At 50.9% G+C, this 27,843-nt stretch overlaps 1 protein-coding gene across 3 annotated transcripts in view; it reads left to right on the top strand.

Annotated features, from left to right (window-relative positions):
• Positions 1-775: 775 nt before the first annotated feature.
• Positions 776-27,843, top strand: part of DCDC2C (doublecortin domain containing 2C) — a 76,374-nt gene continuing 49,306 nt past the window's right edge. Inside the window, exons 1-4 of one of the 3 annotated variants that reach the window (XM_027077806.2) lie at positions 776-1,115; positions 9,236-9,287; positions 20,319-20,395; positions 25,083-25,211. In XM_027077806.2, the coding sequence (XP_026933607.1) occupies positions 829-1,115; positions 9,236-9,287; positions 20,319-20,395; positions 25,083-25,211 (545 nt within the window). In that variant the 5' untranslated portion in view covers positions 776-828. The remainder of the gene's footprint in view (positions 1,116-9,235; positions 9,288-20,318; positions 20,396-25,082; positions 25,212-27,843) is intronic. The other 2 variants (XM_053201288.1, XM_053201289.1) reach the window with 2 other exon arrangements.

Below are 27,843 nucleotides of genomic sequence, written 5' to 3'. Positions count from 1 at the left end.
TTTTAAAAAACACTACAAGATATTGATATTTACAGAATTGAATTCTGTACATTCTGCACGTCGATTCGGTAAGTGATACTTGTAGCTTATTGTCTTTAAAAGTTTAAGCCCATCAAAACCACTGGAAAAACATATTTCTGGAACCATTCATCTTCTCAGCTCAAGAGGATGGGCCCGTTGATACCCAGAATAAGGAATGACGTTCACAAGGACACACACCCCCTTCAATTGTTCTTCCCCGGTGGAGGTGCATTCTGGATGCTAAACCTTCGGGACACTGTATGCTAGCTGTGCTCGTAAGGCGGCTTCTCACAAGCCCTGAATGGGTCCACGCAATTCCTCCTGGACATGGTTTTGATTGTTAAGATGGTCCTGATGGCCCCCACTCCCGGCCCATCCCCCAACCTCTTCTGCATAGGAGGTTGGCTAGTGCGGTGGGAAGGTCGCTGTGAATGTCCCCGGCCTCCCATTCTTGCCACCTTTGCAGAGAGGTAGATCACAGAGGCTGCCTCCTTCCCCTCACTAGAGCTCTGTCATCCCCACCTGTCTAGGCTCACCTGTTCTCACCCCCTGCCCCCCACACCCCCACCTCTCGGATGCCCCTTCACCTGTTCCCACTTCCTGCCCCCCCACCTCTTGGATGCCCCCCTCACCTGTGCCTGCCCCCCCCCCCCCCCGCCCGGCTTCCCTCCCGACAGCAGGTGGCAGGCAGGCGGTCACAATCGCCGGGCGCGTCAGCACGGCCCCGCGGTCTCCGCGCCCACGCCCTGGATGCCCCACGGCTGGAGCGCAGCGGGCGGTGGCCAGTGGCCCTTTGACGGCGGGGCCATGGGCACGCGCAGGTCACGCGTGCTGGTGGACACGACGCCGGCCAAGACAATTCTGGTGTACCGCAACGGGGACGCGTTCTTCGTGGGCCGGAGGTTGGTGGTGCCGCGGCGCCATGTGCCCACCTTCGAGGCGCTGCTGGAGCAGCTGACCGAGCAGGTGGACGTGCCGTTCGGCGTGCGGCGCCTCTTCACGCCCACACGCGGGCACCCGGTGCGCGAGCTGCAGGCGCTGCAGGCGGGTGGCAAGTACGTGGCGGCCGGCCGCGAGCCCTTCAAGAAGCTCGAGTGAGTGCGGCGCCCCTTCCCTGCGCGGCCAGCTGCCCTCCGCGCGGTGACCCGCCGAGATCGGCGGTGCACCTGTCGCCATCCGCGCGGTGACCCAGCGAGTTCGGCGGTGCTCCCGGGGCATCTGTGCCCACAGCCCACCTGTGCCCTCAGCCCACCTGTGCCCACAGCCCACCTGTGCCCTCAGCCCAGCTGTGCCCACAGCCCACCTGTGCCCTCGGCCCACCTGTGCCCTCGGCCCACCTGTGCCCACGGCCCACCTGTGCCCACGGCGCACCTGTGCCCTCGGCCCACCTGTGCCCACGGCCCACCTGTGCCCTCGGCCCACCTGTGCCCTCGGCCCACCTGTGCCCTCAGCCCAGCTGTGCCCACAGCCCAGCTGTGCCCACAGCCCACCTGTGCCCTCGGCCCACCTGTGTCCACGGCCCACCTGTGCCCACGGCGCACCTGTGCCCTCGGCGCACCTGTGCCCACGGCCCACCTGTGCCCTCGGCCCACCTGTGCCCTCGGCCCACCTGTGCCCACGGCCCACCTGTGCCCTCGGCCCACCTGTGTCCTCGGCCCAGCTGTGCCCATGGCCCACCTGTGCCCTCGGCCCACCTGTGCCCACGGCCCACCTGTGCCCACGGCGCACCTGTGCCCACGGCGCACCTGTGCCCACGGCCCACCTGTGCCCTCAGCCCACCTGTGCCCTCAGCCCACCTGTGCCCATAGCCCACCTCTGCCTTCAGCCCACTTGTGCCCACAGCCCGCTCTACCCTGCTGGCCATGGGCAGGGCTGGCGTCCACCTCCTGTCAGCACATCTTCCGTTAGAGTCAGAAGGGACGTGGGGACGAGGAGTGGGCGGGCTGTGGCCAAGAGGGCAGGCCTCTCTGGAAAGGCCACCTTGGCCCAAGGATCTGGAAGAATAAAGGGAGTTAGCCACGCCCGGGAATTCGGGGGAAGCAGGTTGGGAGGCAGGAACCAGCCCCCAGTCACCCCCTGCACGGCTTGCCCCAGCCTGGTGTTCTGCCTGCCCGGAGGCTCACTCACTCTCCTAAGAAGGCGCTTGCTAAGCCGTGTAATCCATGCGTCTCCTGGTGGTGTCTCTTGCTAGACTGTGACCCTGCAGAGGACACGCGTTGTGCCCGTGATCTCCGGAATCCCGGCACACACTGTGTACAGACTTGGTGAAAGTCCGTGGGCAGCAAAGAAATCCCCTCCCCAGTGTCTGTTGAGATCGGGACGGGGGCCGGGAGGGGCGTAAACTGTCCTGGGGAGATGCGCCTGTGGGCACACGCAGGAAATTGGCCACATTCAGCTTGTTAGTTGCACTGGATGGTGTCTGCCCAAGACGTCCGTTTGATTCGTTTTTGTTGAGCCCCTGACTCCCGTCACAATCTCTGAGATCTTATTGCGTCCGGGGTGATACAGCACAGTTCTGTTTTCTTCTCGAGGATACTCCAGTCCCCTCAGCAGTTTCTCTAAACTTTCTTCGTACCTGTCATCATACAAATGTCTTTGCAACGCAAGAGTCAAGCTCCTGTTCTCTTCTTGCCACGGCGTAGTGTTGGGGGGCTGCATAGGCTGTGAGAGCTTTTGCAATGTCTGTTTTGGGGGACATAAGAAACAAGTCAGCACAGAAGAGAAAGGGGTCACCACTGTGACAGATTCTGTTTTAGGCTCAGGACCTCCGAAAAGGCTTCCTTTACAAAATGCAAGTGGGGAAAGTTGTTTCTCCTTCTCTGTGAGCTCCTGACCTCTTTCCTGTGTCTGCCTTTCAGAGATATATTGTCTTTATTTACACTGCTGCTGACCCCATTCCTTGTACTGTGAAAGGTACTGTAGATACAGGAATGTATACGCTTCTGTGCACAGTTCATACAGGAGTGTATACAATTCTGTGTACAGTTTAAGCAAAACTCTGTGTAAACCACAGTGTGGATTAAGAAAGAGCGTGGCCAGTATTTTAAAACCTGTCACCTCCAGCCTTTTTTCCACTGGTAATCACTATTTTGTAATAATCATCCTTTTATAAAAATTAATTCCCCAAGGACAGGTTTTTCAACATTTTATGGTTGTGTACTTTATATAAATGCAATTACATTGTACATACTTTTCTGTTGGTGCTTTTTCACACGATAATGTGCCGTGAGACTCATTCACGTCAGTAGTGTAGCTGTAGGGCAATCACTTTTACCGCCATGTTATTTGCATCGACTAAAACATCCTTACTTGTCCGATCTATTAATGGATAATTTGGGTTGCTCTTAATTTTATGCTAAAATAAACAACACTGTTGTAAACATTCTTTTCCATGTCTTCCGGTGCGTACGGGTAAGATTCTCTCTAGGAGGGTGCATTAGCTATCTGTTGCTGCATAACCAATCACTCCAAGCGTATTGGCTTAAAACAACTTTATTATCGTGCAGTCCCTGTGATCGGGGGTTCAAGAGCAGCTTATCTGAGTTGTTCTGGCTCAGAGGCGCTCGTGGGGTTGCAGTCAGCATGCTGGCTACCGTCATCTGAAGGCCTGACTGGGGCGGGTGCTTCCTGGTGCCGAGGCAGGAAGCTTCATCCTTGTGGGAGCCTCTCCATAGGTGACTTACCGCCCGGTCTTCCCAGCAGGAGTGATCCAGGAGGGAGCCAGGCTGAGCTCCAAAGTATGTTGTTACTGCTGGTTCTCTGTTATGCTGTCTTCTCTTTCTATCTGCCTATTTGTCTGTCTGTGCTGGACGTGACTTTCAAAACTCATTTGCAGAAATAATTTGAAGTCTAGGGTGATTTTCTCTTTGGCCAAAGCTGATTGTTGTGGGCTTTGGCCAGACACCTGCTCGGGAAGGTTCGGGAGTACCTTCATACAGCTTCAGAATGTGAGATGCTTTGGGCCACCCACATGGCTGGGAGACAGGATGGACCCCATTGGGGTCCCGGTTCACAAAGAGGGGTAGTTCAGAAGCAACCATGGCCTCTGCTGTGTCCTGAGCATGTACTTCTGCCTGTTGGCCACGCAGCCTGTCCAGGATGTGGTTCAACATCTCTGTCCATAGTCAAGAGTAACCCCTGGGCTAAAGTGGCCCCAGGGATCAAGCTCACGTCTTTGGATTCCCTTTATTTCCTGGATCTTGGCCTGGCGATTCCTCAGATGTTATCCTGTTAGATGTCTTATGTTTCAAGAAGATGTTTTCATTTTATTAGTTTTTAGTGGACAGGTTGATCAGAGTTGCTTAGCCCATGGTTCCCGGAGGGGGGGGAACCTTCTGGCCCTTGTTCTTCATGTATATTTTTATTGGACATATGATCCTGTGGTCCTGTGGATAGCAGTGTCCTTCAGGCCACGGAAGGTGGTTTTCTATTGTCTTCTGACTTCGAGTTTGCTGATGAGAAGTCTGCTATCATTATTTGCGTATATGAAAGTAATATTTTATCTTTTCTGGCTGCTTAAAATTCATTTTCTTTGACCTCAGTGTATTGTGTTTAAATGGTACATCCAAGTGCAGATTGATTGAATTCTCATGAGTCTGGTGTGGTAACTTTCATCAGCCATTTTGTCTTCAGAGGATGCCTCTGTCTTATGCTCTCTGTGTTTTCTGTGTCAGGGTCCGTGTGGGTTGGCCTTTCTGATTGACGGTAACCTCCAAGAGTCCTCCACTCGGTCCTGAATTTCTCCCTTTTACCTTTGTGCTGCACTTCGGTACTTCACACAGATCACACGGATCTTTTGGCTAATTTTTCTGCTGTGTATAAAATGCTATCCACTTGTTCACTGGGTTTTCAACTTAAATTGTTTACTTTTTTTATTCCTAAAAATTCTATCTGGGGCACCTGGGTGGCTGGGTCAGTTAAGCGTCTGACTCTTGATTTCAGCTCGGGTCATGATCTCACGGGTCATGGGATTGAGCCCCATACTGGGCTCCATGCTGACGGCTCAGAGCCTGCTTGGGATTCTGTCTTCCTCTCTCTGCCCCTTCCCTGCTTGCTCTCTATCTCTCTTTCAGAATAAATAAAAATAAACTTTAAAACTAAATAAATAGATAGATAAATAAACTTCTGTCTGGTTCTTTTTCAATAATCTGTGTCATTCTTCAGTGTTCTTGGTCCTGCATGTACTGTCAGGCTTGGCTGTTCTTGAAATACTGTCTTTCTGCGTCCGTGATGCTGGTCTTGGAAACCTGTTTCTGTTTTCTGTTATTTCAGCTGGTTTCTCTCAGCTGAGATAGTAACCTCCTTGTTCGTTTACTTTCGGACTGCAAGTGACTCCTTTTATGTGGATTTTGTTTGAGGAACCTCCTGGAGGGCTAAGGTGAAGGTGAGAGTCTCTGGAGAGGGCTCCCGTGCTCCTTCTCCACGTGCCGACAGTGCTCTCTGCCCAGAGACACCCCAAATTCAGCCAGTCATGGGAGTTTGGGGGGACCGCCCAGATAGTGTAATTTTATGAGGAAGCTGACCTGTGATCCGAATTCTTAATGGCATTGCAAAGATGCAAATTTAACCTCCTCTTGTTTTTGAAGGAAAATCTTAATCCACAGACACCCAGATTGCCAAGAGGTATTGGATTAATGCCATGATGTTTTAGATTTGAATTTATTACGGTGATAATCCTGTTGTGTGTAAGAACTCGCTGACAAGAACACAGATAGCCCTTGGTAGATGTTTGATTTTGTGATGATGTTTTTTGGGGTTAGTTACATATTAGGTTATATATAACTCTAACTGGGCTGTAAATGGAATTATTGTGTCTTCCTGAAATTTATACGTTGAAACCTAATCCCCCGTGTGGTTATTCGGAGGTAGGGCCTTTGGGAGCTGAGTAGGTCATGGCAGTGAAATGGTCATGAATGGGATTCATGTCCTTACGAAAGGGACCCCAGAGAGCGCCTTACCCTTTCCACCACGTGAGGACCCAGCAAGAAGGCAGCCATTTGTGAACTAGGAAGAAGGTCCCTACTGGAACCCACTCACCCTGGTACCTGATCCCAGCCTCCCAGCCTCCAGAACCGTGAGGAATAAATGTTGTTTAAGCCACTGGGTCTGGGGTATCTCTGCTACCACAGCCCAAATAGGCTTAGACACTGCATGTGCTGAATTCTGATTTCCTACCAGAATCCTTATTCAGTGTTGCTTTCCAACAAGAGAAGAAGATATTCCTACTAAAATTGGCTTTAGAGTCCTTTTCAATGCACGTATAATGAAAAGCACTTAACTTTCCCGCCCAAACACTTCCTGGTGAAAATCACGTGTCTTTCCTGTAAGCTGACGAGGAAGGAAGCTGGGGCAGGGGCAGCACAGGTGGACATGCCCGGAACTTGTTCAGCGCGTGCTCCTCTCTGTTCTGTCTTGTGGGGCGAGGCGTTTTCTAAGAGACCCTGTTAGACCCCTGCTTCGGTAGGGAAACTTGCATGGTGTGTCTGAAATTCTTCGGACACGTGGCCGAAATACGGAGACGTTGAGGCGTTTCTCTTCCCCGATCTCTTAGTGTTTGTTGTTGTTTTCCGGGAGGGAGGCAGCGTGGTCCAGTCCAGCGACGGGAGAGCAGAGACTGGACGGGGGCTGTCATGTGGCCAAAGCCTCGGTTGTCTGGCGTCATCCGTGTGGTTTCGGGGCTGCGTGTGGATGGGTGCCGTTTGCAGGTGATGATGATCACTGAGTGATGTTTAGACTTCACCGTCTCCACCACTGTTTAGCTCAAGGAATCATGAAATCAGCACCCAGACGCGGGTGAATGCAGCTCTGGGAAATATTTTGGCTTGATTTCTGCCGGTATCGGTACGCTGGTGCTGGTTGGAGTTTATATCCTGTAATTACCGAGCCAGTGAGCAATTAAAATTAATTTTCTCCAGCAAATAATCTTCTAACTGTGCCACGGGCAAGTGAACTTTGCGGTGAGACCTGATGACGTATCAGCCATCCTGGGGCTCTTCTAGAAACAACGGCTGCAGAACACTACACTGAAGAGACAAACCCCATCAGATCTAGGTGGATATAAAATCCAATCATTACTCAAGCATCTCTCACATTTTCTGGAGTGAATTAATCTGAGATGAAGAACATGATTTTTTCTTCCATAGAACAAAATGTTATAGGCTAAACATTACTTTAAAGACGTCCTGTAAAGCTTAGAACTCATGATTCTTTTTGAGGAGAGAGCCATCTTCACACACACACAAACTGTAAACCAGGGCATTGTGCGTGTGCAGGGGTGTGTGTGCAAGTTTGGGGGAGACCCCGAAGGGTTTGGATTGCCCCAGGAATGGTCTCTCTTTGCCTTATGACTTTGCAGTTGAGGTACGAGGCAAAGGCCCTTTCGATAACACTATCGTAGTTTGTCTGCACCCCAACTTTCCTCGTGTCTCCTTGCCACCCATTTGGACGTTGGGGATAGCAGGTGGCAGGAACAGGACAGAGGAGCAGGAACGTGGTCTCAGGGACAGAAGAAGGTTGAACTGGGTTGAAGTGCATCTTGGCCTTTCCTTATCTCAGTAGCATTGAGCACATGGAATAAGCTTGCTGGGGATGGTGTCCTCACCACCTAAATGGGCTTAGCTCACATGCGGTGTGGCGTCACATCCCGAGCGGTGCTGTGAGAATGTTATGGACGCAGCACTTGCAGATGCCTGGCCTGACTCTCGTGGCCGGCTTCCTCCTTTCCTTTATTCTCCGGAAGCAGCAAGGAGGGTGCTGCACACGAACGTCCAGTCTCTACGCCAGGTGCCTGCCCCCCGCTGCCCATCCCGGGGGAAACCCACGCCCCACCAACGCCTTCTCCAAGCGCCTGGCCTGGAGACTCCGGTCCACTGGGTCTCTGAGGAAGTACTTAGCCCCTCTTTCTGTTCTATTTATGCGTCCTTTGGGATGCAGCATGGAAACAAACAGCATTTTACGTTCTTTGCTGGATCTTTTGATGCCTTGGTGTTTCCGCATTTATTTTTGCTTTTTGTTTCTGTTTACTGATGCAATAAGTTGTCTCGTTTGGGGATTGATGTTCACAATCAAACACGGAATGTGGGGACTTAAAACCGGAAGAGCTCACGGAAGGGCCGGCGGAGGTGGTGAGCCGGGGCTGGGGGGGCCCGAGCACTGCCTTGTTTAGTTTGGATCACAGTTTTCAAAGATGTGAACTGGCTGGACATTTTGCAATGAGGGAGTTCATGGAATAGTACAGAGTTTTAGTTTAATTGGAAAAAAATGGAGGATTTGACTGTTCGGAAGGACTAAGTTTTTAGTTGTCTGCATTGTCGCGTGGAAACCGTGCCCTGGGGCTGTGGGAGGTGTTCACCCTGGACGGGAGGGGTCCTTGCGCCCTGCAGCGCCCCCCTCCCCCCAGATGCTGCCCTGGGCAAGCGTCCTCACTGCCCGTCTGGCCTCTGTGGGCACCTGGCTTGTGACTCTGGGCTCTACTGAGTATTTCTTACTTCCTTTTTCCTTCCAGCTGCCAATGTAGGCAACACTTCTCTGAATCTTGTAAAACTGTCAAAAACAGCAGCAAACTCAAATGTAATTTTTTTTTTTAATCAGGAAGAAACCTTGAAAGATACAAAATTAAGGTATTTATTATCATGAAAAAACATCTGTTCTATTTTTGAGGCGTATGGAGGTCTCTCCAAAAGTCCCCAAGTGCCAGGAATTGTATTAGCTGGACTCGCACCCGTGCTCTTCTGGTGGCTTTTTCCAGTGTTCACTGTTGGGGAGAATGGGGACACGGATGTAATTCTGTGTGACAGGAGGGGACAGTGCAGGTGGTGATGAGCTGCAAGGCAGGGGGGGACTCCGCTCTGTCTCTGGCCAATCTGTGGGACTCTGATGAGCTCATTTCTGGGCCCTTCCGTGACCTGGTAGAAAAGAAAGTGGAATAAATGATGACTCGGGTCCCTTTTTGATTAATAACATTATAGGAGAGTGCCATTCAGGTGACAGTCTCCCATGGGCCATGCCGACGGCAGCCAGTGGGACACCCTCCATAATGTCCCACCGTGACACTGCTGTTCTATGTCGACGGAAGACTGTGGCACTCTTGACTTTAGTTTCAAGTTGCTGTGGACTTGCAGGTCCGAGTGCTGAGAAGGAGTCCTCTCTGAAGAGGCTCACATTTCCCCCCTAAATTATTTACTTTCTAATTAGGTTTTTCTTTCTTCTTTTGCAGTTATATTCATATAGTTCCCAGGAAACCTGGAAAGATGAGCAAGTTGAAGGAAGTAAGTGTTCAGTGCTAATGACTAATGGTGGGATAAATTGGATGATCCGGGAAAACTCCGAATGTCACTGTTGAATAATGTCACTTTTAGAAGACTAGCATTTTGTAGGGAATGCCTCTAAAGGCCCGTTGCCCTGGAAACCTGAATCCACTGTGCGGGGTTGTCATACCTGTCGAAGCCCCTAAGTAACTAACATGACGGAAGTCAGGAAAAATACCCTAAGACCACGGTTAGAAAGATAGTCGTCTGTGACACACTGTGCAATTATTTACTGAAACTTTTCACTTCTCTTTTGTTACGGGGGATTTGGAAAGATGGGTGTCAGGAAAAGCTATTTTAATTTACATAACGTTGAAGCTCATTATAATGCTCAATTTAAAGATTTGCCCCAAGTTCTCAACATTTTTGTGCTTGATACACATTTGAAAGCTCTGTAGTGTGGAACCTTTCCTCGCTCTGTTCACATCACCTGGTTCTTAGCCAAAAAAAAAAAAAAAAATTCTATTTAATATGTATAAAAGAGATCCAGCTTTTGGGACACCTGGCTGGCTCAGTCCGTTAAGCGTCAGACCTGAGCTCAGGTCATGATCTCACGGTTCACGGGTTTGAGCCCCGTGTCGAGCTCTGTGCTGGGCTGACAGCTCAGAGTCTGGAGCCGGCTTCGGATTCTGTATCTCCCTCTCTCTCTGCCCCTCTCCTGCTCGTGCTCTGTCTCTCTCATCTCTCAAAAATGAATAAATGTTAAAAAAATAAAAAATAAGAGATCCACCTTTTAAAATAAGCAACAAAAATTGCTAAGTTTTAAGCAAGATATCCTGCTGATATTTAGACTATAATATGATTTAGGATGTTATATAATATAATATGGAAATATAATAATATATTTACTATATATTAATATTATATAATATCCATAATATTATATTTCTTATATATCATATATGGTATAAATATGAATCATATATTTAATAATATAATATAATATGTAAAATTTTCTTAAAAAATGGACTTGTCATTTTGTTGGGTATTTCAAAGAGGAGATTTTTGAGATTATTCTCTAAGTGGTGCTTTTGGTATTCTTTTTTTTTTAATGCTTATTTTTGAGAGAGAGAGAGAGAGAGAGAGCAGGGGAGGGGCAGAGAGCGAGAGGGAGAGAGAGAATCCCAAGCAGGCTCCGTGTTGCCAGCGCAGAGCCTGATGCAGGGCTCGATCCCACGAACTGTGAGATCATGACCTGAGATGAGATTGAGAGTTGGGCACTTCGTCCTGAGCCACCCTGGTGCCTCTGGTTTTGGTATTCTTGTTTTCTCCTCCTTGAACTGGTGTGAGGACCGAATGGTGAAATATGCATAATGTTCCAGAAAGAGATCAGTGCTGGCCCTCTTCCTCCACAGTTTAGAGAAGCAGGGTTTAGTGTGCCCTTGAATCTGCAGCCGAGTTCTGGTAAAGGACAGCCCTGGAGCTCCAGCATCAGCCTGCAGAGCATTTAGCTGTCTCCTCAGAGTCTGCATTTCAGGGCAGTGCGATGAGTCAGGTCGTACGTCCCCACCTTCTACTGTAACTTGCCAAGGGCAGGCAGGCAAGTTTCCAATAAGAGACAACTCCAGGGGCGCCTGGCTGGCTCAGTCGGTTGAGTGTCAGACTTCGGCTCAGGTCATGATCTTGCAGTTGGTGGGTTCAAGCCCTGTGTCGGGCTCTGTGCTGACAGCTCAGAGCCTGCAGCCTGCTTCCGATTCTGTGTCTCCCTCTCTCTTTGCCCCTTCCCGCTCATGCTCTGTCTCTCAAAAATGAATAAAGTTAAAAAAAAAAAAGAAACAATTCCAGCAGTGACTGAATGTCAGGGCCACCTTAGTAAACAGAGTGGGCATGGTGTATGATTATTCTTAAGACCCGGGCACTTGGGTCTTAAGTGGGGGGCAGGCACGGGGAGTAAGCAACGATTCTGAAAAGTTCCCCTCAAGTTCAGTCTACACGTACCCTGAGTGCATTTCGGCGCTATGATTAGAACGAGCAGTTAGCCCTGGGGGACAGGAAGGCAGCTTCCAGGTTATGTTGTCAGCCCCCCTTGCTTTCCAGCTGAGGAGGCTTTGATCAGAAATGTTAGGCGAGGTGCCTGATAGCAAGTGCTCTGGAGTGGGGACCTCTGTGTCCTCACACCAATGGGACTGTAGTCGCCCCAAAGAGTTCTGTAATTTTTCTTTAGGAGTATACACTTTTTCATGAAAAAAAATCTGATTATGAAAGGAGTCCTTATTGAGAAAAAATGCCAAGAAGCTGTGCAGATAACTCCATGAAGAGAACGGGGGTCATCCACAATACCCCTCAAAGGTCAGCACTCTGACTTTGTCATGTCTGTTTCCAGGTGCTTTTTTATGCACACGTAGCAAGTAGGTATACACAGAAGCACACACACACACAGTACATGCATACATATGTGTATATATGTCTGCAGAATTGGGATCCATCAATGCTCACTATTTTCTAATCTGCTTTTTATTTACTATATTTTGTGACCATTATCTCATTCAGTAAATGGTCTTCTGCAACATGTTTTAATAATTTCATCGTGTGAATCTATCATAATTATTTTTTATTAAAAAAATTTTTTTTTAACGTTTATTTACTTTTGAGACAGAGAGAGACAGAGCGTGAACGGGGGAGGGTCAGAGAGAGAGAGGGAGACACAGAATCTGAAACAGGCTCCAGGCTCTGAGCTGTCAGCACAGAGCCCGACGCGGGGCTCGAACTCACGGACCGCGAGATCGTGACCTGAGCCGAAGTCGGACGCTTAACCGACTGAGCCACCCAGGCGCCCCTATCATAATTATTTAAGCTACCGCTATCGGCAGATCTTTGAGTCATTCTGCTTTGTCATTATTTTATTTTATTTTATTTTATATTTTATTTTATATATTTTTAATGTTTATTTATTTTTGAGACACAGAGAGAGAGAGACAGATTGTGAGCAGGGGAGGGGCAGAGAGAGAGGGAGACACAGAATCTGAAGCAGGCTCCAGGCTCCGAGCTGTCAGCACAGAGCCCGACGTGGGGCTTGAACCCATGGTCAGATCATGACCTGATCCAAAGTCGGACACTTAACCGACTGAGCCACCCAGGCACCCGGATGGATTTTCAAATATTAACTCAACCTTGCATTCCTGGGACAAATCTCACTCATGAAATTTTGTCCTTTTTCTTTATTGTTGGATTTTATTTGCTAAAATTTTGTTTGGAATTTCTGCAACTATGTTCGTGGAGGGGTGTTGGTCTGTAGGTTTTTAAATCCTTGCAATGTTTTTCTCTGGTTTTGATATCGTTTCTTCCTTAAGTGTTTGGTAGAATTTACCAGTGGAGCCAGCGGGGCCAGGAGTTGTCTTTGTGGGAAGGTTTTTAACTACGAATCCAACTGCCTGAGGTGATAGAGGGCTCCTCAGATTGTCTATTTCTTGAGTAAACTGTGCTAGCCTGTGTCTTTGAAATGTCCATTTAATTTGTCCACTGGCATGAAGTTGTTCTCTTATCCAACTAATATCTGTGGCCTCTGGTGATGTGACCTCCCTCATTCCTGCCATTCCTGGTCATTTGTGTCTCCTCTGTATTTTCTTGCCAAGTCTGTTCGGTTTTATCAATCTGATCAATCTTCTCAAAGAACCAACTTCTGGTTTCATTGTGTTTCTCCATTTCTTTGTTCTGTTTTCTATTTCATGGATTCTGCTTTTTTTAAAAAATTGTTTTAATGTTTATTTATTTTGGAGACAGGGAGAGACACAGCATGAACAGGGGAGGGTCAGAGAGAGGGAGACACAGAATCGGAAACAAGCTCCAGGCTCTGAGCTGTCAGCACAGAGCCCGACGCGGGGCTCGAACTCACGGACTGCGAGATCGTGACCTGGGCCGAAGTCGGCCGCTTAACCGACTGAGCCACCCAGGCGCCCCTAGATTCTGTTTTTTAAAAAAAGTTTATTTATTTATTTAAAGAGAGAGTGAGGGAGAGAGAGCGGGAGAGGGCCAGAGAGAGAATCCCAAGCAGGCTCCACGCTGTCAGCACAGAGCCTGACTCAGGGCTCGATCTCATGAACCAGTGAGATCACGACCTGACCCAAAATCGAGAGTCAGACGCTTAACCAACTGAGCCACCCGGGCGCCCCTCCTTGATTCTGCTTGGAACTGTATTGTCTTCTGATGTGTAGGGAGACAGGCTTCTATTTGGGGTGACTGTCTCTGCACCCTTGCTTTCTTCCCTTTCTCTTTGGGACATCCTTCTCCTGTGTGCTCCCGAGCGCCTTTCCCTCCCAGGGCACAGTCCTTCATGGGTGGTTTCTGCTGTGTTGTGGCAGGAGGGAGCTGACTTCTTTTCTCCGCCATGTGACACATTTGCATTTTTGTCAGAGACACTCTGGGGACAACATGTTGGCCCAACGATGGAGACTCCAGTCCCGGCGTCAGGCCGATGGGGCGTGGCTGGCTCAGGCACACGCCACAGCCCCGGTGCCATGCTGGCGTGTTCGCCTGCTTCCTTCACCCCCTCTCTGCCGACCTTGCTCGGTGCACCCGCTTTCCCTAGGCTCATCGTGGAGGCTGACGGGGGTAACTCCTCCCCTTCCGTCCGATAGCGTTTATCAGCAGCTTCCCTATTTCTTTTAACTGCACAGTTTCAACATACAGGCAGAGTTAGTCCCTTCTGACCACACGGATACTGACAAAGTGCACACGTGCTCGGGAGCACTCACCCTCACCCTGCTTCCGTTCTTTTTTTAAATTTATTTTATTAAAAAAATCTTTTTAAGTTTATTCTTTCTTTCTTTATTAACGTTTATTTATTTTTGAGACAGAGAGAGACAGAGTACTAGCAGGGGAGGGGCAGAGAGAGGGGGAGACACAGAATCCGAAGCGGGCTCCAGGCTCCGAGCTGTCAGCACAGAGCCGGATACGGGGCTCGAACCCACAAACTGTGAGATCGTGACCTGAGCCAAAGTCAGGCTCTTAACCGACGGAGCCACCCAGGCTCCCCAAGTTTATTTATTTTGAGAGAGAGACAGAGACAGCATGAGCAGGGGAGGGGCAGAGAAAGAGAGAATCCAAAGCAGGCTCTGCACTGTCAGATGGAGCCCCATGTGGGGCTTGAACTCACGAACTGTGAGATCAAGGCCTGAGCTGAAACCAAGAGTCAGACACTCAGCCGACTGAGCCCCCAGGTGTCCCTCCTTCCGTTCTTATTTTCCCAGCTTCTGTTTGCCCTTTCCCTAATTCTCCACCGTCACAGTTTCACCCTTCTTTCTTCCCTTTCAGTTCTTTTATTCATCTGCCATCGTTTGAGGCTTTGCAGGTAATGTAGGTGGTCAACACCAGGCCAGTAGGAGTGGTTGTTCTCATTGGTTACTATTTAATTTTTACAAAAGGAATGATTGAAGGGTGTCCTCTGAATGTCAGGCTCACTCCAAGGACACTCGTTGGCTGATTACTCGCTTTGCGTATTGTGCTCCCCTCCGTTTGAGAAAGAGGCCTGAGGTTTGCTGAGATGGTGATCAGGGGGGTGAGGGAGAGATACTGGTGTATGAGGGGCCGTTGGCAATGCCAACTAGTTTGGGGGAGATAAAGCATCTTTCACTAGAACAAAAGAAATCACTAATCCAGTAGGATCTGAAATACAAAACCTTGAAAGGCATTCGGGAGGAGTAATTACGTGGGAAACACCATTGCTCTTGGTACAAGTAATGTGAAACGAGGTGACGCATTCCCCGCTGCTTAGCAAAATGCCAGAAGGGAGTTAAGACCTCCGTTGATCCTACTTGCTCTAATGTCTGTCGTTGCGAGGCTCCAAAGTCCCCGCTGTTGTCAGAAGTCAAGAGCTCTTGGCTTCTTCTCTGACCACTGCCTTGCTGACTCCACACAATGTCTGGGCCTCAAGCCCCGCGGGCATCCCGGGGAAGCCGCCGGGGTGATCCGCAGCCCTTCCGCTCACGGCTCCCCATGGCTCAGTTCAGCCTCTGTCGCTGTCGTAGAGGACACGCAGGATGCCCGACGGGGGACCTGCCCCGCCCATGGCGTCTCAGTCGGGAAACCCTCAGTGAGGCCTGGGCAGGCGCCCCTGCGTCCTTCCCAGCTTCCCAGAGGGGGTGACATCTTAACATTTAGACCCTGAGAGAGCTTCATGGATGCATGATATCAGCTAAGTCAATTACAAAACCCCAGTCATGGTTCTTCTTTTTCTTCTTCTTTAATGTAAAAATATCTCAACATTTTCCAAAAAATGGGAAATAAAAATTCATCATCATCACGACCAGGAAGGCCGAAAACCCATCTCCCCAACCATGTGTTGGACACACGTGCCTGACGTCCCCCTCGAGAGTACAATGCAGTGTAACGCAGGGGGAGGGCTGCAAAGGTGCTGAGGGTTTGCCCAGATTTGCCCCACTTCTACAGGTAACGGCGCCGGGGTGGATGAAGGGCAACTTCCCATCGGCCTGGCTCTCCCTCCCGTCCCTTGCACACTGCTCCAGAATGCCTAACCTAGGGAGATTCTTGGCCGTTTTGGGGAAAGAGTGACGCTGATTTTTTATTTTTATTTTTTTGACTCAGAGGATCACAGAATGAAGTGACTTCGGAGGTGGTCCAGGATGACCTTTTCCGTAATGAATTACATGAACCATGTGGAGCCCACTGCGCCTTCCGTAGGGTTTCTGTGATCTGTGGCGACTGTGTGTGTGTTTAGCGTCTACTGTCGAGTGGCGTAGGGGCCATCTCTGTTCATTCAGCTTGCACGTTCCAGACCCCCGACGAGCGCCATTCGTTAATTATGAGATCCTCCCTTTACGGCTCCATGACGAGGTCTTTTCTCGGTGCCAGACTCCCTTGAGTCTTTCTGGTTTGAAGTTTTGCACGGAAAAGGCTGGGAGGGAGGATGTTCACTGAGGGTAGCTGGAGAGGCTCGATGGGGCGCAAAGACCAAGGACTTCGGAGGCCAACAACAATGACAACCGCCAAAAGCTCTTCATTCATTTCTGGCGTTTTGCTCAGCGCCTCGCGATGCGTCATCTCCTCTGGCGCTGTCCCTCCCAGAAGCGGATCCGCATTCACACACGAGGATGTGGGCACAGCAACGTCTTCACGGTGGTGTGAGGAGACGGTGGTGGAACCAGGGCTGGGATCGCGGACGACGCGGACGCAGGCTCCCAAGTGCCATGCCGGTATAGGTTCCAATTCCCAATGGGCTAAAATCTACCATAAGGTATTTTTGATGGCCTGTCATGGCCAGGACACTTAGTGACAGTGTGTCCTTGTGGAGATTACACAGTGGCTCTGATTGGTCACCATGTGGGTATTTTGCCCGGTTGTTTTGAGGACTGGGCACGAATGTAGTGTGACGCAGAGCAGGCGTTCAGTAACCCACAGCTGCCACTCGGGGAAACACACCTGTGGTTACCTCGGGGGTCTTCCGGCATTGCTGCGGATTTGGTTTAATTACATTGGACTGTTGGTTACGGAGCCCAAAAGCCCACTGAGCCCCTCAGCCTCTCGGCAGGTGAGTGAGACACCATGTTGGAACCTGTCGTCCCCGTCGGGCAGTGACAGAAAGCCACGTGTGCTTTCTTAGGAGATCACGTGAAATGCAGGAAAAAAAATCCAGAATCATGTATTTAATTGCTGGGGTTATTTAATTAGGCAGGTGACAGCAGGGTTAATGAATCATTAACACGTAAAAAAAGCCATTAGCTCACCGTTTCCATAATTTTATGCCATCAGCCAGAAAGCTGTTTCTTAGGGTAGTTGTACCTTCATAGAATTTTGCAGGGAATAATTTCTGTTGTTGTGTTATAAACCAGGTCAGTAAATTCGTGGTATTGCTGATACGGCTTTGGTTTTTTGGCTAACGGTATGCAGGCGTGTATAATTTCCTATATAGAAAGTAATTTTGTATATCACGTGACAAGAGGGTGACAGTGGACGGACGTGTGCATTACCACAATCTCCAGTGACCTCACTTTTTTCAGGATTCCTCCTGGAGTATCAGAGCTGTTTATCACCTGCCACCGAAGCGTTTATCATTTATTCATCCGTCATTCATTCATCCATATTCACGGCGTACTTCTCAAACTCCTGCGGTGGGCAGCTCATTGCTCAGGCAGTGGGGTCCTTGGTGGAACATGACGACCGAGGTCCCTGCTCTCAGGAGGCTTTGATTCTATGAGGAGGAACCAATAATAAGTAAATAAATAAACACAAAACTATCAGACAGTGCTACATGCTACGCTGGCCATATTGGTCGGGGAGGGTTGCTGAGGAACTGCTTCTGAGTTGACTTCTTAATGCAAGAAAGGGCAAGCTGTGCTAAGACCCGGGAGAACATTCCAGGCCCCAGGTCTAGTGCAGGAACAAGCTTGATGTTTGGAAGAAGGCCAACACGGGCTGTGGCGTGGGGAGGAAGGGGGGGGCGGGGTTGTCGTGTGTGTGCCGCTGTTTCCTCCACTGGGGTTCTAAGCCAGGGGGCAGCCCATCGCGACGGGTGATTACCAGGACCGCGGCTCCTTGTGGGGAAGGGACTGTGGGGGGCGGGGGGTGAGCTGCAGAGACATGGGGCCGCGGGGCCAGTGTGGCAGCGGCGGGGGCAGCGAGAAGTGAACGCGTCCGGGGATATGGTTTTGAGGCAGAATTGAGAGATGCGGGGTGGAAGGGAGGAGACGACACAGTGGTGTCCCCAGATTTTGTGGTTAAACACATGGGTCTGTGCTGGCACCGGTTCCTGAGACCGGGAAGTCTGGGGACGGTCAGCGGGCTGTGGGAACAGTTGGCGATTCTATCCGGGCCGTGATGAGACTGAGATGCCAGATGGTCTGTGGTCTGTCCCTCTCCATTCTCTCCCCACCTCCGTCTCTCTGCGTCTCTGCATCTCTGTGTGTGTTGGGAGACTCATGTTTATTGGATTGACTATTTATCCCTGTGTGGCAGGTACGGCATTGTGCCTTTTATGAAACGTTCTCTCCCCCAAACCCTGCAAGGTGTGTGGTCCCCGCTGCAGGCGTTCATAGATGGCAGCTCAGAGGTGAGACAGTCCCGGCAAAGTTACGGACAGCGAGCGCTGGGAGGTGAGCCCTGGTCTGTCCGAGTCCAAAGCCACCGGGCTGCCTCCCAGCTTCGCTCTGCTGTCCCGGTGCCTCTCGGCCAGTTGTCCCCTGCGTCTAATGGGGCCTGAGGCCCTCAGCAGAACGCCGAAGGGGCTCTCCACCGCTCAGTCCCAGCCCTCCTGACCCTTCCCCACCTGCCCCACGTGGACGCTGCCTCCTCGTCTCCTTCAGAAGACCCGGAACAGCACATTTTCCTCTCCTCATCTAAAAAATAGTGCTGGGGAGACCGTGAGATGCCCAAACCTCGTCACCCGTGTTAAGGGTGCGTGCAGCTCACTCTTACACCCCAGGGTCAACCCCGGATACGCGGGTCGGTGTTATTCTTGGCGAAGGAACTTTATAGATACTTTCACTCACTGGGGTGGTTCAGTAGAGCTGCGCTAACGTCACAGGTTGGGCAGTCTCTGTGTGTAAATGAGCTGGGCACCATGGCAGGGGCAGCGAGTGGAGGGGGAGCGGACATCCAGACAGGTCAGGCCGGGAGGCCCAACCGGAGGCCCTGGGGGACACCCTCTATCGCTGTGCTGGAGCAGGTGTGACGAGAGGCTAGGTAGGCCCTGAATGCCGAGTCTCACTCAGCCGTGGAGCCTGTAGAGGTGGGAGGGGCTTGTGTCTCAGGGGCGGAGCCTGTAGAGGTGGGAGGGGCTTGTGTCTCAGGGGCGGAGCCTGTAGAGGTGGGAGGGGCTGGTGTCTCAGGGACAGAGCCTCTAGAGGTGGGAGGGGCTGGTGTCTTGGGGCAGAGCCTGTAGAGGTGGGAGGGGCTTGTGTCTCAGGGGCGGAGCCTCTAGAGGTAGGAGGGGCTGGTGTCTCAGGGGTGGAGCCTCTAGAGGTGGGAGGGGCTGGTGTCTCGGGGCGGAGCCTCTAGAGGTGGGAGGGGCTGGTGTCTCAGGGGCGGAGCCTCTAGAGGTGGGAGGGGCTGGTGCCTCAGGGGCGGACTCTCTACAGGTTGGGGGAGGCTGGTGTCTCAGGGGCGGAGCCTCTAGAGGTAGGAGGGGCTTGTGTCTCAGGGGCGGAGCCTCTAGAGGTAGCAAGGGCTGGTGTCTCAGGGGCGGAGCCTGTAGAGGTGGGAGGGGCTGGTTTCAGGGGCGGAGCCTCTAGAGGTGGGAGGGGCAGGTGTCTCAGGGGCGGAGCCTCTAGAGGTGGGACAGACAAGGAAAGTAGCGGGGGAGCGACTTTCAGAGGAGGTCACCGTGATGGAGGGGCCTTGAGACTGTGTGGGGCCGTGGCCTTGATCCCGCCCCACCCAGGCTGTCAATGACGACAGTAGGACCCCCCGCAGAGGGATTTTGCCTGCCCGTGGCAGGGCTCAGACATCCTTCTCCTCCCCGCTGTTGGGGCCCCAGGGGGTGTGAGGTTGAAGCTGACCAGGCCCCGGGGGGCGGCTCAGACCCCAGGTTGGAGTCACAGGAAAGAGCAGGGTCCGGGGAGCAGGGGGGGTGTTGTCCCCTGCCACGGGACGTCCTAGCTGGAACCCCACGGGCTGACTTAGGGGCCACACGCCCGTTCTTGGGGCCGCAGTCTGGCCCAGCCGGGCGCCTGGGGAGCACATCATGGGAGCTTGCTGGTCGAGCTGCTGGCCTGTCCTCAGCACAACGGCCCGGTCTGTGTCTCTGGACTTCTGTGACCTCCCGGCTGCCGCGCTCCGCGCCCTCGCACCCGACCTTCCGGCCTCAGAACTCACAGCCCTCTCGCCCCGTCCCCATGAGGTCACCTGCCCTGCGTCTGGGAGTCCCGGCCCCTCCCAGCAGGGAGTCTGCTCCCCCGGAATCCTTCCTGGGTCCTCCCCTGTGCTCCCTTAGCAAGGCCTCCCGCCCCCCTGCACTGCTGTTTTGGGGGCGGTGCTGGGCAAACCGTATGTAGCAAGTGGTTTTCTGAACCGAGTCCCGAGGCTTGCCTTTTCTTTTTGCAGATCAAACCGGTGGTACATTGTGACCTGAATGTGCCTTCCAGGTGGCAAACCTTCCAGCGAACGTCCCGGCACGTCAAGTGAGTAGGGCCTCGCGGGCGACAGATCACTACTTGCTGTGGCTCCTTAAAGATAAAGTTCCAGTTAGACTCGCCGTCACCCCCTCTCCCCTCCTCTCCTCCCTCCTCCCTTCCTCCTCCTCCTCCCCCTCCTCTCTTTTCTCCTCCTCCTCCTCCCCTCCTTTTCTCCTTCTCCCCTCCCCGCCTCTTCCTCTCTCCTTCCCTCTCCCCTCCTCCCCTCCTCCTCCCCCCCCCCCCCCCTGTACTCCTCTCCTCCCTTCTCCTTCTCTCTCTCCGACAGGGACACCTGTATGATTCAGCCTTTCAGGTGCCGTGTATCCTTTCTTCTCTTTGAACCTTGATTTTGGAAATCAATCCAGTTGCCAGGCTGTTGAACAGTTTACTTGGGGCTGGAAGGGCGAGGGCCTCACACACAGAATTTAGTCTTAGGCTTTTCACTTTTTAAAAAACATCTAGCAGTTGTAGCTGCTGGACGTGGAAAGGACACTTTACAAGTTATTTTCCCACCACGAGCAAAGACCTGTAGGGTTACCACACTTCCCGCTCACGCGTTGGTGCAGGACTGGAGTGTGGCCCTGGGAGCCACAGCCGGGGCTATAGCTGTAGAGGTGCCCCGGGGCAGTACGTCCGGGCTGATGGAGACAGCTTTGTGGGCCAGTCTGCCTTACGTTTTGGGGCTGTGGAAAGAACACACTGGGAAGCAGAAGGACGCAGGAAACACACCCTGTTTATTGGCCAAACGTGGCCCCTCCCCGTCCCCTCAGAACCTCGATGACCATGTCTGTAAAATACGTCCCCTTACGTGTCTGCAAGGCGCAGCCTTCAGTGGTGGGGTCTTTCCCTGCACCTTCTACAAATCTGAGAGCTGCTTGGACATGACGGGAGGCACAGCATTTCCAAATTTTGTGAAGGGCAGCTCTTTCTGAAGAATGTATGCAAATCTCACAGTCCTTCCTGGCAAAGAACCTACGTGTTTTTTTTTTTTTTTTTTTTGCATGAGCCAAGACATCAGTGATTCTCACTTATTTTGACGGACAAGTTTTGTCTGTTACAGACCATTACCCCCGGCAGCTTGTGCCTCGTCCTTCATATTGGTGTGATAGAAATTCCACTAGATGGAACCAAATATCCATTCAAACGCGGTGTCTTTTCTACAAAGACCTGATCATGTTTGCTTGGAGACCTTGTAACTGCAAAAACAGGCAAACAAAACAGTGGCGATGGGTTCCGGAGGCTTCGATGTTGAAGGGAGAAAGTGGTTTCTCCCTTCCTCACAGATGGGGGGGCGCCGGGGTGCTGGGGGGTCACGGCTGAGTTTGGACCCGGAGCCCGGCGCTCCCCTGCCTGCCTGGGTCTCCGCAGAACGGAGCTGGTGAGGCCACGTGGGTTTGAAGTGTGGAGGCTGGGGCGCGGATTTATGTCCTGCTTCTGCCGCTAAGCAAGCTGTGACGTGACAGGTGTCGTGACGGCAGATCATCGTCACCTAAGATCCGCTCCTAGATCTCTGTGCTATTTCCTGTTTAAACAAAATTGAAAATATTTCCTATTTTAAAAACTCGAGGGGCGCCTGGGGGGCTCAGTCGGTTAAGCGTCTGATTCTTGATCTCAGCTCAGGTCATGATCTTGTGCTTTGTGAGTTTGAGCCCCGCATCGGGCTCCACACTGTCAGTGCAGGCCCTGCTTGGGATTCTCTCTCTCCCTCTCTCTTTGCCCTGCCCCCACTTGCTCTCTCTCTCTCTCAAAAAAAAAAAAAAATCTTAAAGAATTTAAAATATGTCCTACTTGAAATATTTAAAATATTTCCTATTAGGGACTCCTGGGTGGCTCCATTGGTTAAGCGTCCGACTTTGGCTTAGGTCATGATCTCGTGGTTCATGGGTTCGAGCCCCGTGTTGGCTCTGTGCTGACAGCTTGGGGCCTGGAACTTGTTTCGGATTCTGTGTCTCCCTCTCTCCCTGCCCCTCCCCCACTCACACTCTGTCCCTCTCTCTCTCTCTCAAACATAAGTAAACATCAAAAAAATTAAAAATATTTCCTATTACACACCAATGAGCACATTATAAGGTGTGTTGAGTAGTAGGTTTATGCCTTTAACTTCTTCTCTTATTTCAAAGTTTTTAAAAAAATGTAACTATCTTTTTGTGGCCCGAAAAATCTGTGCCCATGGCCATATACAGCTCTAAAAGTTCTATGTTCAAAGTGAGTGCCCCCCCCCCACCCCCCCGGCCTTGTATCCTTGTAAGACAGGCTGGGAGATCCAGGCTTCGGCAAGCATATGTATCCTACAAATACCTCTGTGTATCCTTTTTCTCCCCACACGATGCATCTTGGAGGTGGTTCCATAGGAGCCCATGTGGATAAGCTGTGCTTTAAAACAATGGCTACACAACATTCCAAATTTCAAACGTTCCCTCATCTAACCACGCCTGGCTTTTGCCCAGTGCTCAGGGGCTCCTGCCTGTCCATCACCTCTCCATGGCAGACTCTCCCCGGAAACCGTTCTTGGGCACTTAGGTGGGGTCGGTCATCTGTCGGGTGGCGGATGGACCATCTGATATGTGAAACCGGGCAAAGCAAGGGGTCTAGTTCATTCTTCAGTTTGGGAGATGTGTTCCATCCCACATGCCCTCTGAACTTGTAATTTCCTAATCTTTAAGTTGGAAATAACACTTACTTCCTTTCCTTGTCTTTAAAAATTACATTCTTATTATAAATAAATGTGGGAACTTACAAGAGTGTGAAGAATAAAATAAACATCCCTTATCTCACTCCTCAGACAACCGCCACTGGCCTGAAGAACGCTTACCTTCAGTGTTCTCTTTGTGCCTTCTGTCGTGTTTTTTACAGCATCCGTTATAGTTGACCATTTCCCCCCGTAAATGCAAATCCTGCATAAACAATTTTAAACTGCTGCACAATTTATTATCGTATGGCTGTGCGACGATTTACGTAACATTCCTGGGTACCTGGACATGCAGGTTGGTTTTATATTTTCGATTCTATACATAATCCTATGGGAAACATCTTTGCATGTAAATCTGTTTCGTTTCCATGGGCTGGATTTCACAAAGTGGGAAGAATGGGTCAATAGTTATTGATCACAGACGTCTCATCAGTCTGTGTTACTGACTCGCCCCCAAGGAAGACTCTGCACACTTTTAGCTGCAGCCACAGTGTATGTGCGTGTGTCTTAGGTCTGCAAGAGATGCCAAAATTTGGGGGGGGGGGCGGACACAATTCAGTTCATAAGAGTTCCTATTTCCCCACACTCAGGTAAAGAGTGTACGTTAAATATCTTTAAAGATTTAAGCAAAAACACAACATGACCCTGTTTAAACATTTATTTCCTGTATTATTATTAGTGACCCATGTTTGGAAAGAATTCTTTTGGCATAAGGAAAACCAATGGATGGAAACATTGTAGCAAATCTATTGTGGGCGTAATATCACATAAATGCATTGTAATATAACTTGCGCAGAACATTCTTTTCTAGGGTTATTTTGGGGCAATATTTTAAATATGGGAGAAGGGGGTTTCTGCATTGATTGGAAGCCCCTTGGTACAGCACATTAGCAAAGAAAGTGGATTCTCTGTATTTTTTGCACAGATTAAAGTTTATATTTGATCTGAAAAGGCGATGCATTCATCCAGTTTTAAATTATTTGCATTACAGAAAAACAGTAACAATGAAGCAACAGCAACCACAAATAATTATGTAAAAAATTGAAAACTAGAATTGTAAAATTGAGCACCTTCGTGTTAAACACTATTCATCAGGGCGCCTGGGTGGCTCAGTCGGTTAAGCGTCCGACTTCAGCTCAGGTCACGATCTTGCGGTCCGTGAGTTCGAGCCCTGCGTCGGGCTCTGGGCTGATGGCTCGGAGCCTGGAGCCTGCTTCCAATTCTGTGTCTCCCTCTCTCTCTGCCCCTCCCCTGTTCATGCTCTGTCTCTCTCTCTCTCTCTCAAAAATAAATAAACATTAAAAAAAATTAAAAAAAATATTAAAAAAACCCACTATTCATCACTTTTAGACTTAAAGAAACAAGGCTCATAGTTTACATATTTTTAGTATGAGTTACAAGAGCGTGTAACTGTTGCCAAGTGGCTTGGACCCCGGCGGCCTGGCCTCTTTAGCAGGAGAACTTTGCATCGAGTACCCCCCCTCCCCCCGCTCCCCACCCGGACACGTATGGAAAATAAAATAAACCTGCTGGGATTCCAGCAAAGCTGACTCCAGACTGCACGGGTGAAACCAATTGTTTCTACTATCTTTTTGGAGGATCGCACGTTATTTCCTCGGGGACACTGTCTTGGCCCGCGGAAAGAGAAAGTGACTGCACTTTTAATGGCAAAACCCGCCTTTTGTTTGCCAAACGGGCACCATTTTCTTCACTTTACCCGCCATGGTGGAGGCATATTATTTAAAAAGCGGAGTTCCGTCCCATTCATCTGGGCGTATTTTATTCCATGAAGAGAAGTTTCTGGGCGTCGTTGCAGCATCACCGGACTTCCAGCATCGGGCGCTTGGTGACAGTCCCTCTGCAGACGCAGGCGGTGTGTGTGAGGGCTGCCTGGCGCGTTGCGTGCTGTGTATGGCTCTGTCGTTCTAGATCTTTCTTTGAATTTCCAATGTTTCCCCCTCAAGTGTGAGGTACTAATGAATGCTTTTTTTTTTATTCTTACAGTGTTTTCACAAATGGAAGACTATTTATCCCACCCGTAAAAATTATCATACCCAAATTCAGTCTGACGGAATGGAATAGCGTGCTGGCCATGATTGGGGAAAAAGTCTTCCCTCTAGGAGGCGTTCAAAAGTAAGGCTCTGTCACCTGGGGGAGACCCGGTCACAGTGCGGGGATGTCCTGCCGGGACCAGCAAGGGCTACAATGCTCTCTCATTAACTCTGATTTTAATTCTTTGGGGGCAGACATTATTTCTTGTCCCTTTACATACTTATTTTTGGCCGTTTCTTTCATTTTTCATGGAACAAAGTTTATTGAACATCTACTATGTGCTAGGTGTGGTGAATGGGGTGAATGAGGCCATGGGGATGGACAGAGGTGGGATGAACAGTGGTGGGTGGACAGAGTGGGGACAGAGGTGAAGTGACCATGGGGTAAACAGAAGTGGGAGGGACAGAGGTGGCGTGGACAGTGGTGGGTGGACAGAGCGGGGACGACAGAGGTACAGTGGCCATGGGGCCAGGGAGAGGCAGGGTGGCTGTGGCTGTTATGGGGGTAAATCCGGGGACAGTTTGGTGCACTTAGACCAAGGGCCTGGAGTGGATCAGAGGGTCAGAGTGGACCAGGAGAGAGCAGGGGAGCAGCAAGGCTAGCAGGTTGCAGAGGGAAAGGTTAAAGCCTCAGTGTTGGGAATGCCGCTGGGATAAGGAGGCCCCACTGTGGGAAGGAGCTGACAAAGTGTAGGGAAGACACAAGCCTTCGAAACTGAAAAGTAAGGTGTGCGGAGTGGTCCTGAGTGTTGGAAGGACCACTTTACGGACAGCGATGGTCTCCAGGTGGCCTTGGGTCGGAAGAGCCAAAACATTTACTCCTAATTCACTTTCCGTCAATGGTCTCTCTTGGGGGCACATTGCAATGTAAGCGACTGATTTACCATCAAGAGCTGTGACACCAGTGATGAACACTGAGGGTCTGTTGGGAGCAGGACCTAAACTGTTGTTGGGAGCGTCGTTAACCTAGGGAGGGTGGTGAGTCACAGGTGACCCTGCACGTGCTGGGGGAGTTAGCCGTCACCTACAGACCAGATGATTCCAGAGTGCAGTTATAAATACCAACGTTTTATTCTGAAAGAAAGAGAGTCGCGTGGAGGAGACACTTGTGCACGCTTCTGGAAGGAGTCAGGGTCAGCAATCCCGTGTGTCACATGTGATGTGGCAGAGGCGAGGCAAGGAAACACGATATTTGGAGGGAAAAGAGCACGTTAGATTAATAAGCCTACTTAGTCTTTCTCCCCTTAGTTCTCTCCGGGTGAGGACGTCCGTGGGGATGAACACACAGGCGCCGGTCTCTTCCCTGGGGGGCTCCCCCCGCTTGAGGGCTGGCCTGCAGCTCCTGGTGCATCTGGGACATCTGAACGGGGCTTCCTCAGGATCCAGCTTTCCTGCAGCCCCACCGCTGGGGACAGCTCCTTTCCTGCACCGCCCCTCCCCCCAGCCGGCCGGGTTCCCGCCGTGGTCCCAGAGTCACATCTGGACTCTATCTCCTCTGGTGTCAGTTCTGAACTGATTGCTCTATCTCTCCCCTCCCTGACAAGAACATAAGCCTGTTTTCCTGCTCCTCAGTCTCCCCCTCAACAACCCCGGCCCCGGTGCTGAATTCTGGGTTATCGTGAACATGTTCTCTCTGATCGAACTTCATTTAATGGCAACAGGGATCGTGCCAAGGCGCGTGGTCACCCTGCTTCACAGATCCCTCCCAGCGTCTCTGCAATCGCTCTTTCCTTTTTATTTAACCCCTTCCTGTAGAAACGTTCTTACTGTGAGTCCCTGTGGCCCATCTTCCAAGGCCTTGTCAAGGTGACGGTACTTTTATTAGGCCTCCCGTTTAACTGAGGGTTTGGCTCGCTTCGAACTTGTTTCTTCTCAGATTTTGAGAAGATGTCACTTCGTTGTCTTGGGCCTTCGCGACTGCTGTTGAAAAATCCGGTGGTGCGTGTGTGGTGTGTCAGTGGGCTCTTGCGTGGGGGGAGCCCTTCGGATGCCGGCCTTCGTCCTTAGAAGTCCCCCTGACGTGCCTACGTGGGAGTTTTTCTGTGACCTCTCTGTCTTTGATGTCTATTGACTTTCAGTTTGAGGTCCTTCCTCTCTCTCTACTTCCGTGAAATTCGTCTTCGTTATTTCTGTACATTTTTCTTCCTTTCTGCTTTAAGTTATCTTTCGAGATTCTTACTTTCTGGATGTTGGCATTCCTACTCATCCATACGTCTCAGCTTTTCTCTCAGACACGTTCTATCTCTCCCCCTGCTTCCCTCTGGGAGACACCCTCGATTCGGAGTCCCCACAGCGTCTTGGGCCTCGTCCGCTCCCCACCTACTCCGCGTCTCCCCGTCCTCCGGGATGTGCTCTTTGTATCTGCTTTTCTAGTTGTTTCTTTGCCACACTTCCTTGTTGTTTCGTATTGGTAGCATCTGCCCTTATTTCGTCTATAATGTTTTTCGTGTTTATGTCAAATTCCTGGTCCATCTGATCCAACGCTTCCGCTCCTGGTGGAATCCACCAGACACTGTGTGCGGGTCTGCGGGCAGGGGCCCGGGCACTGCCACCGCTCAGTCTGCCCGCCTCCCTGTGCCCCCTGTCCACTCAGTGCTTCCCTGACTTACTCCTGGGGACGTCACCAGCTGTGCGGTCCTCCAGTGAGCCCAGGCACTGGCTGTCCCAGGGCAAAATGGCAGGAGAAGAACAGAATTCCAGGAGTTGCTTTTCAC

Source organism: Acinonyx jubatus, chromosome A3 (genome assembly GCF_027475565.1).
Source record: "Acinonyx jubatus isolate Ajub_Pintada_27869175 chromosome A3, VMU_Ajub_asm_v1.0, whole genome shotgun sequence".
Taxonomy (NCBI): Eukaryota; Metazoa; Chordata; class Mammalia; order Carnivora; family Felidae; genus Acinonyx; species Acinonyx jubatus.
This window is presented reverse-complemented; position numbering and strand designations above follow the sequence as displayed.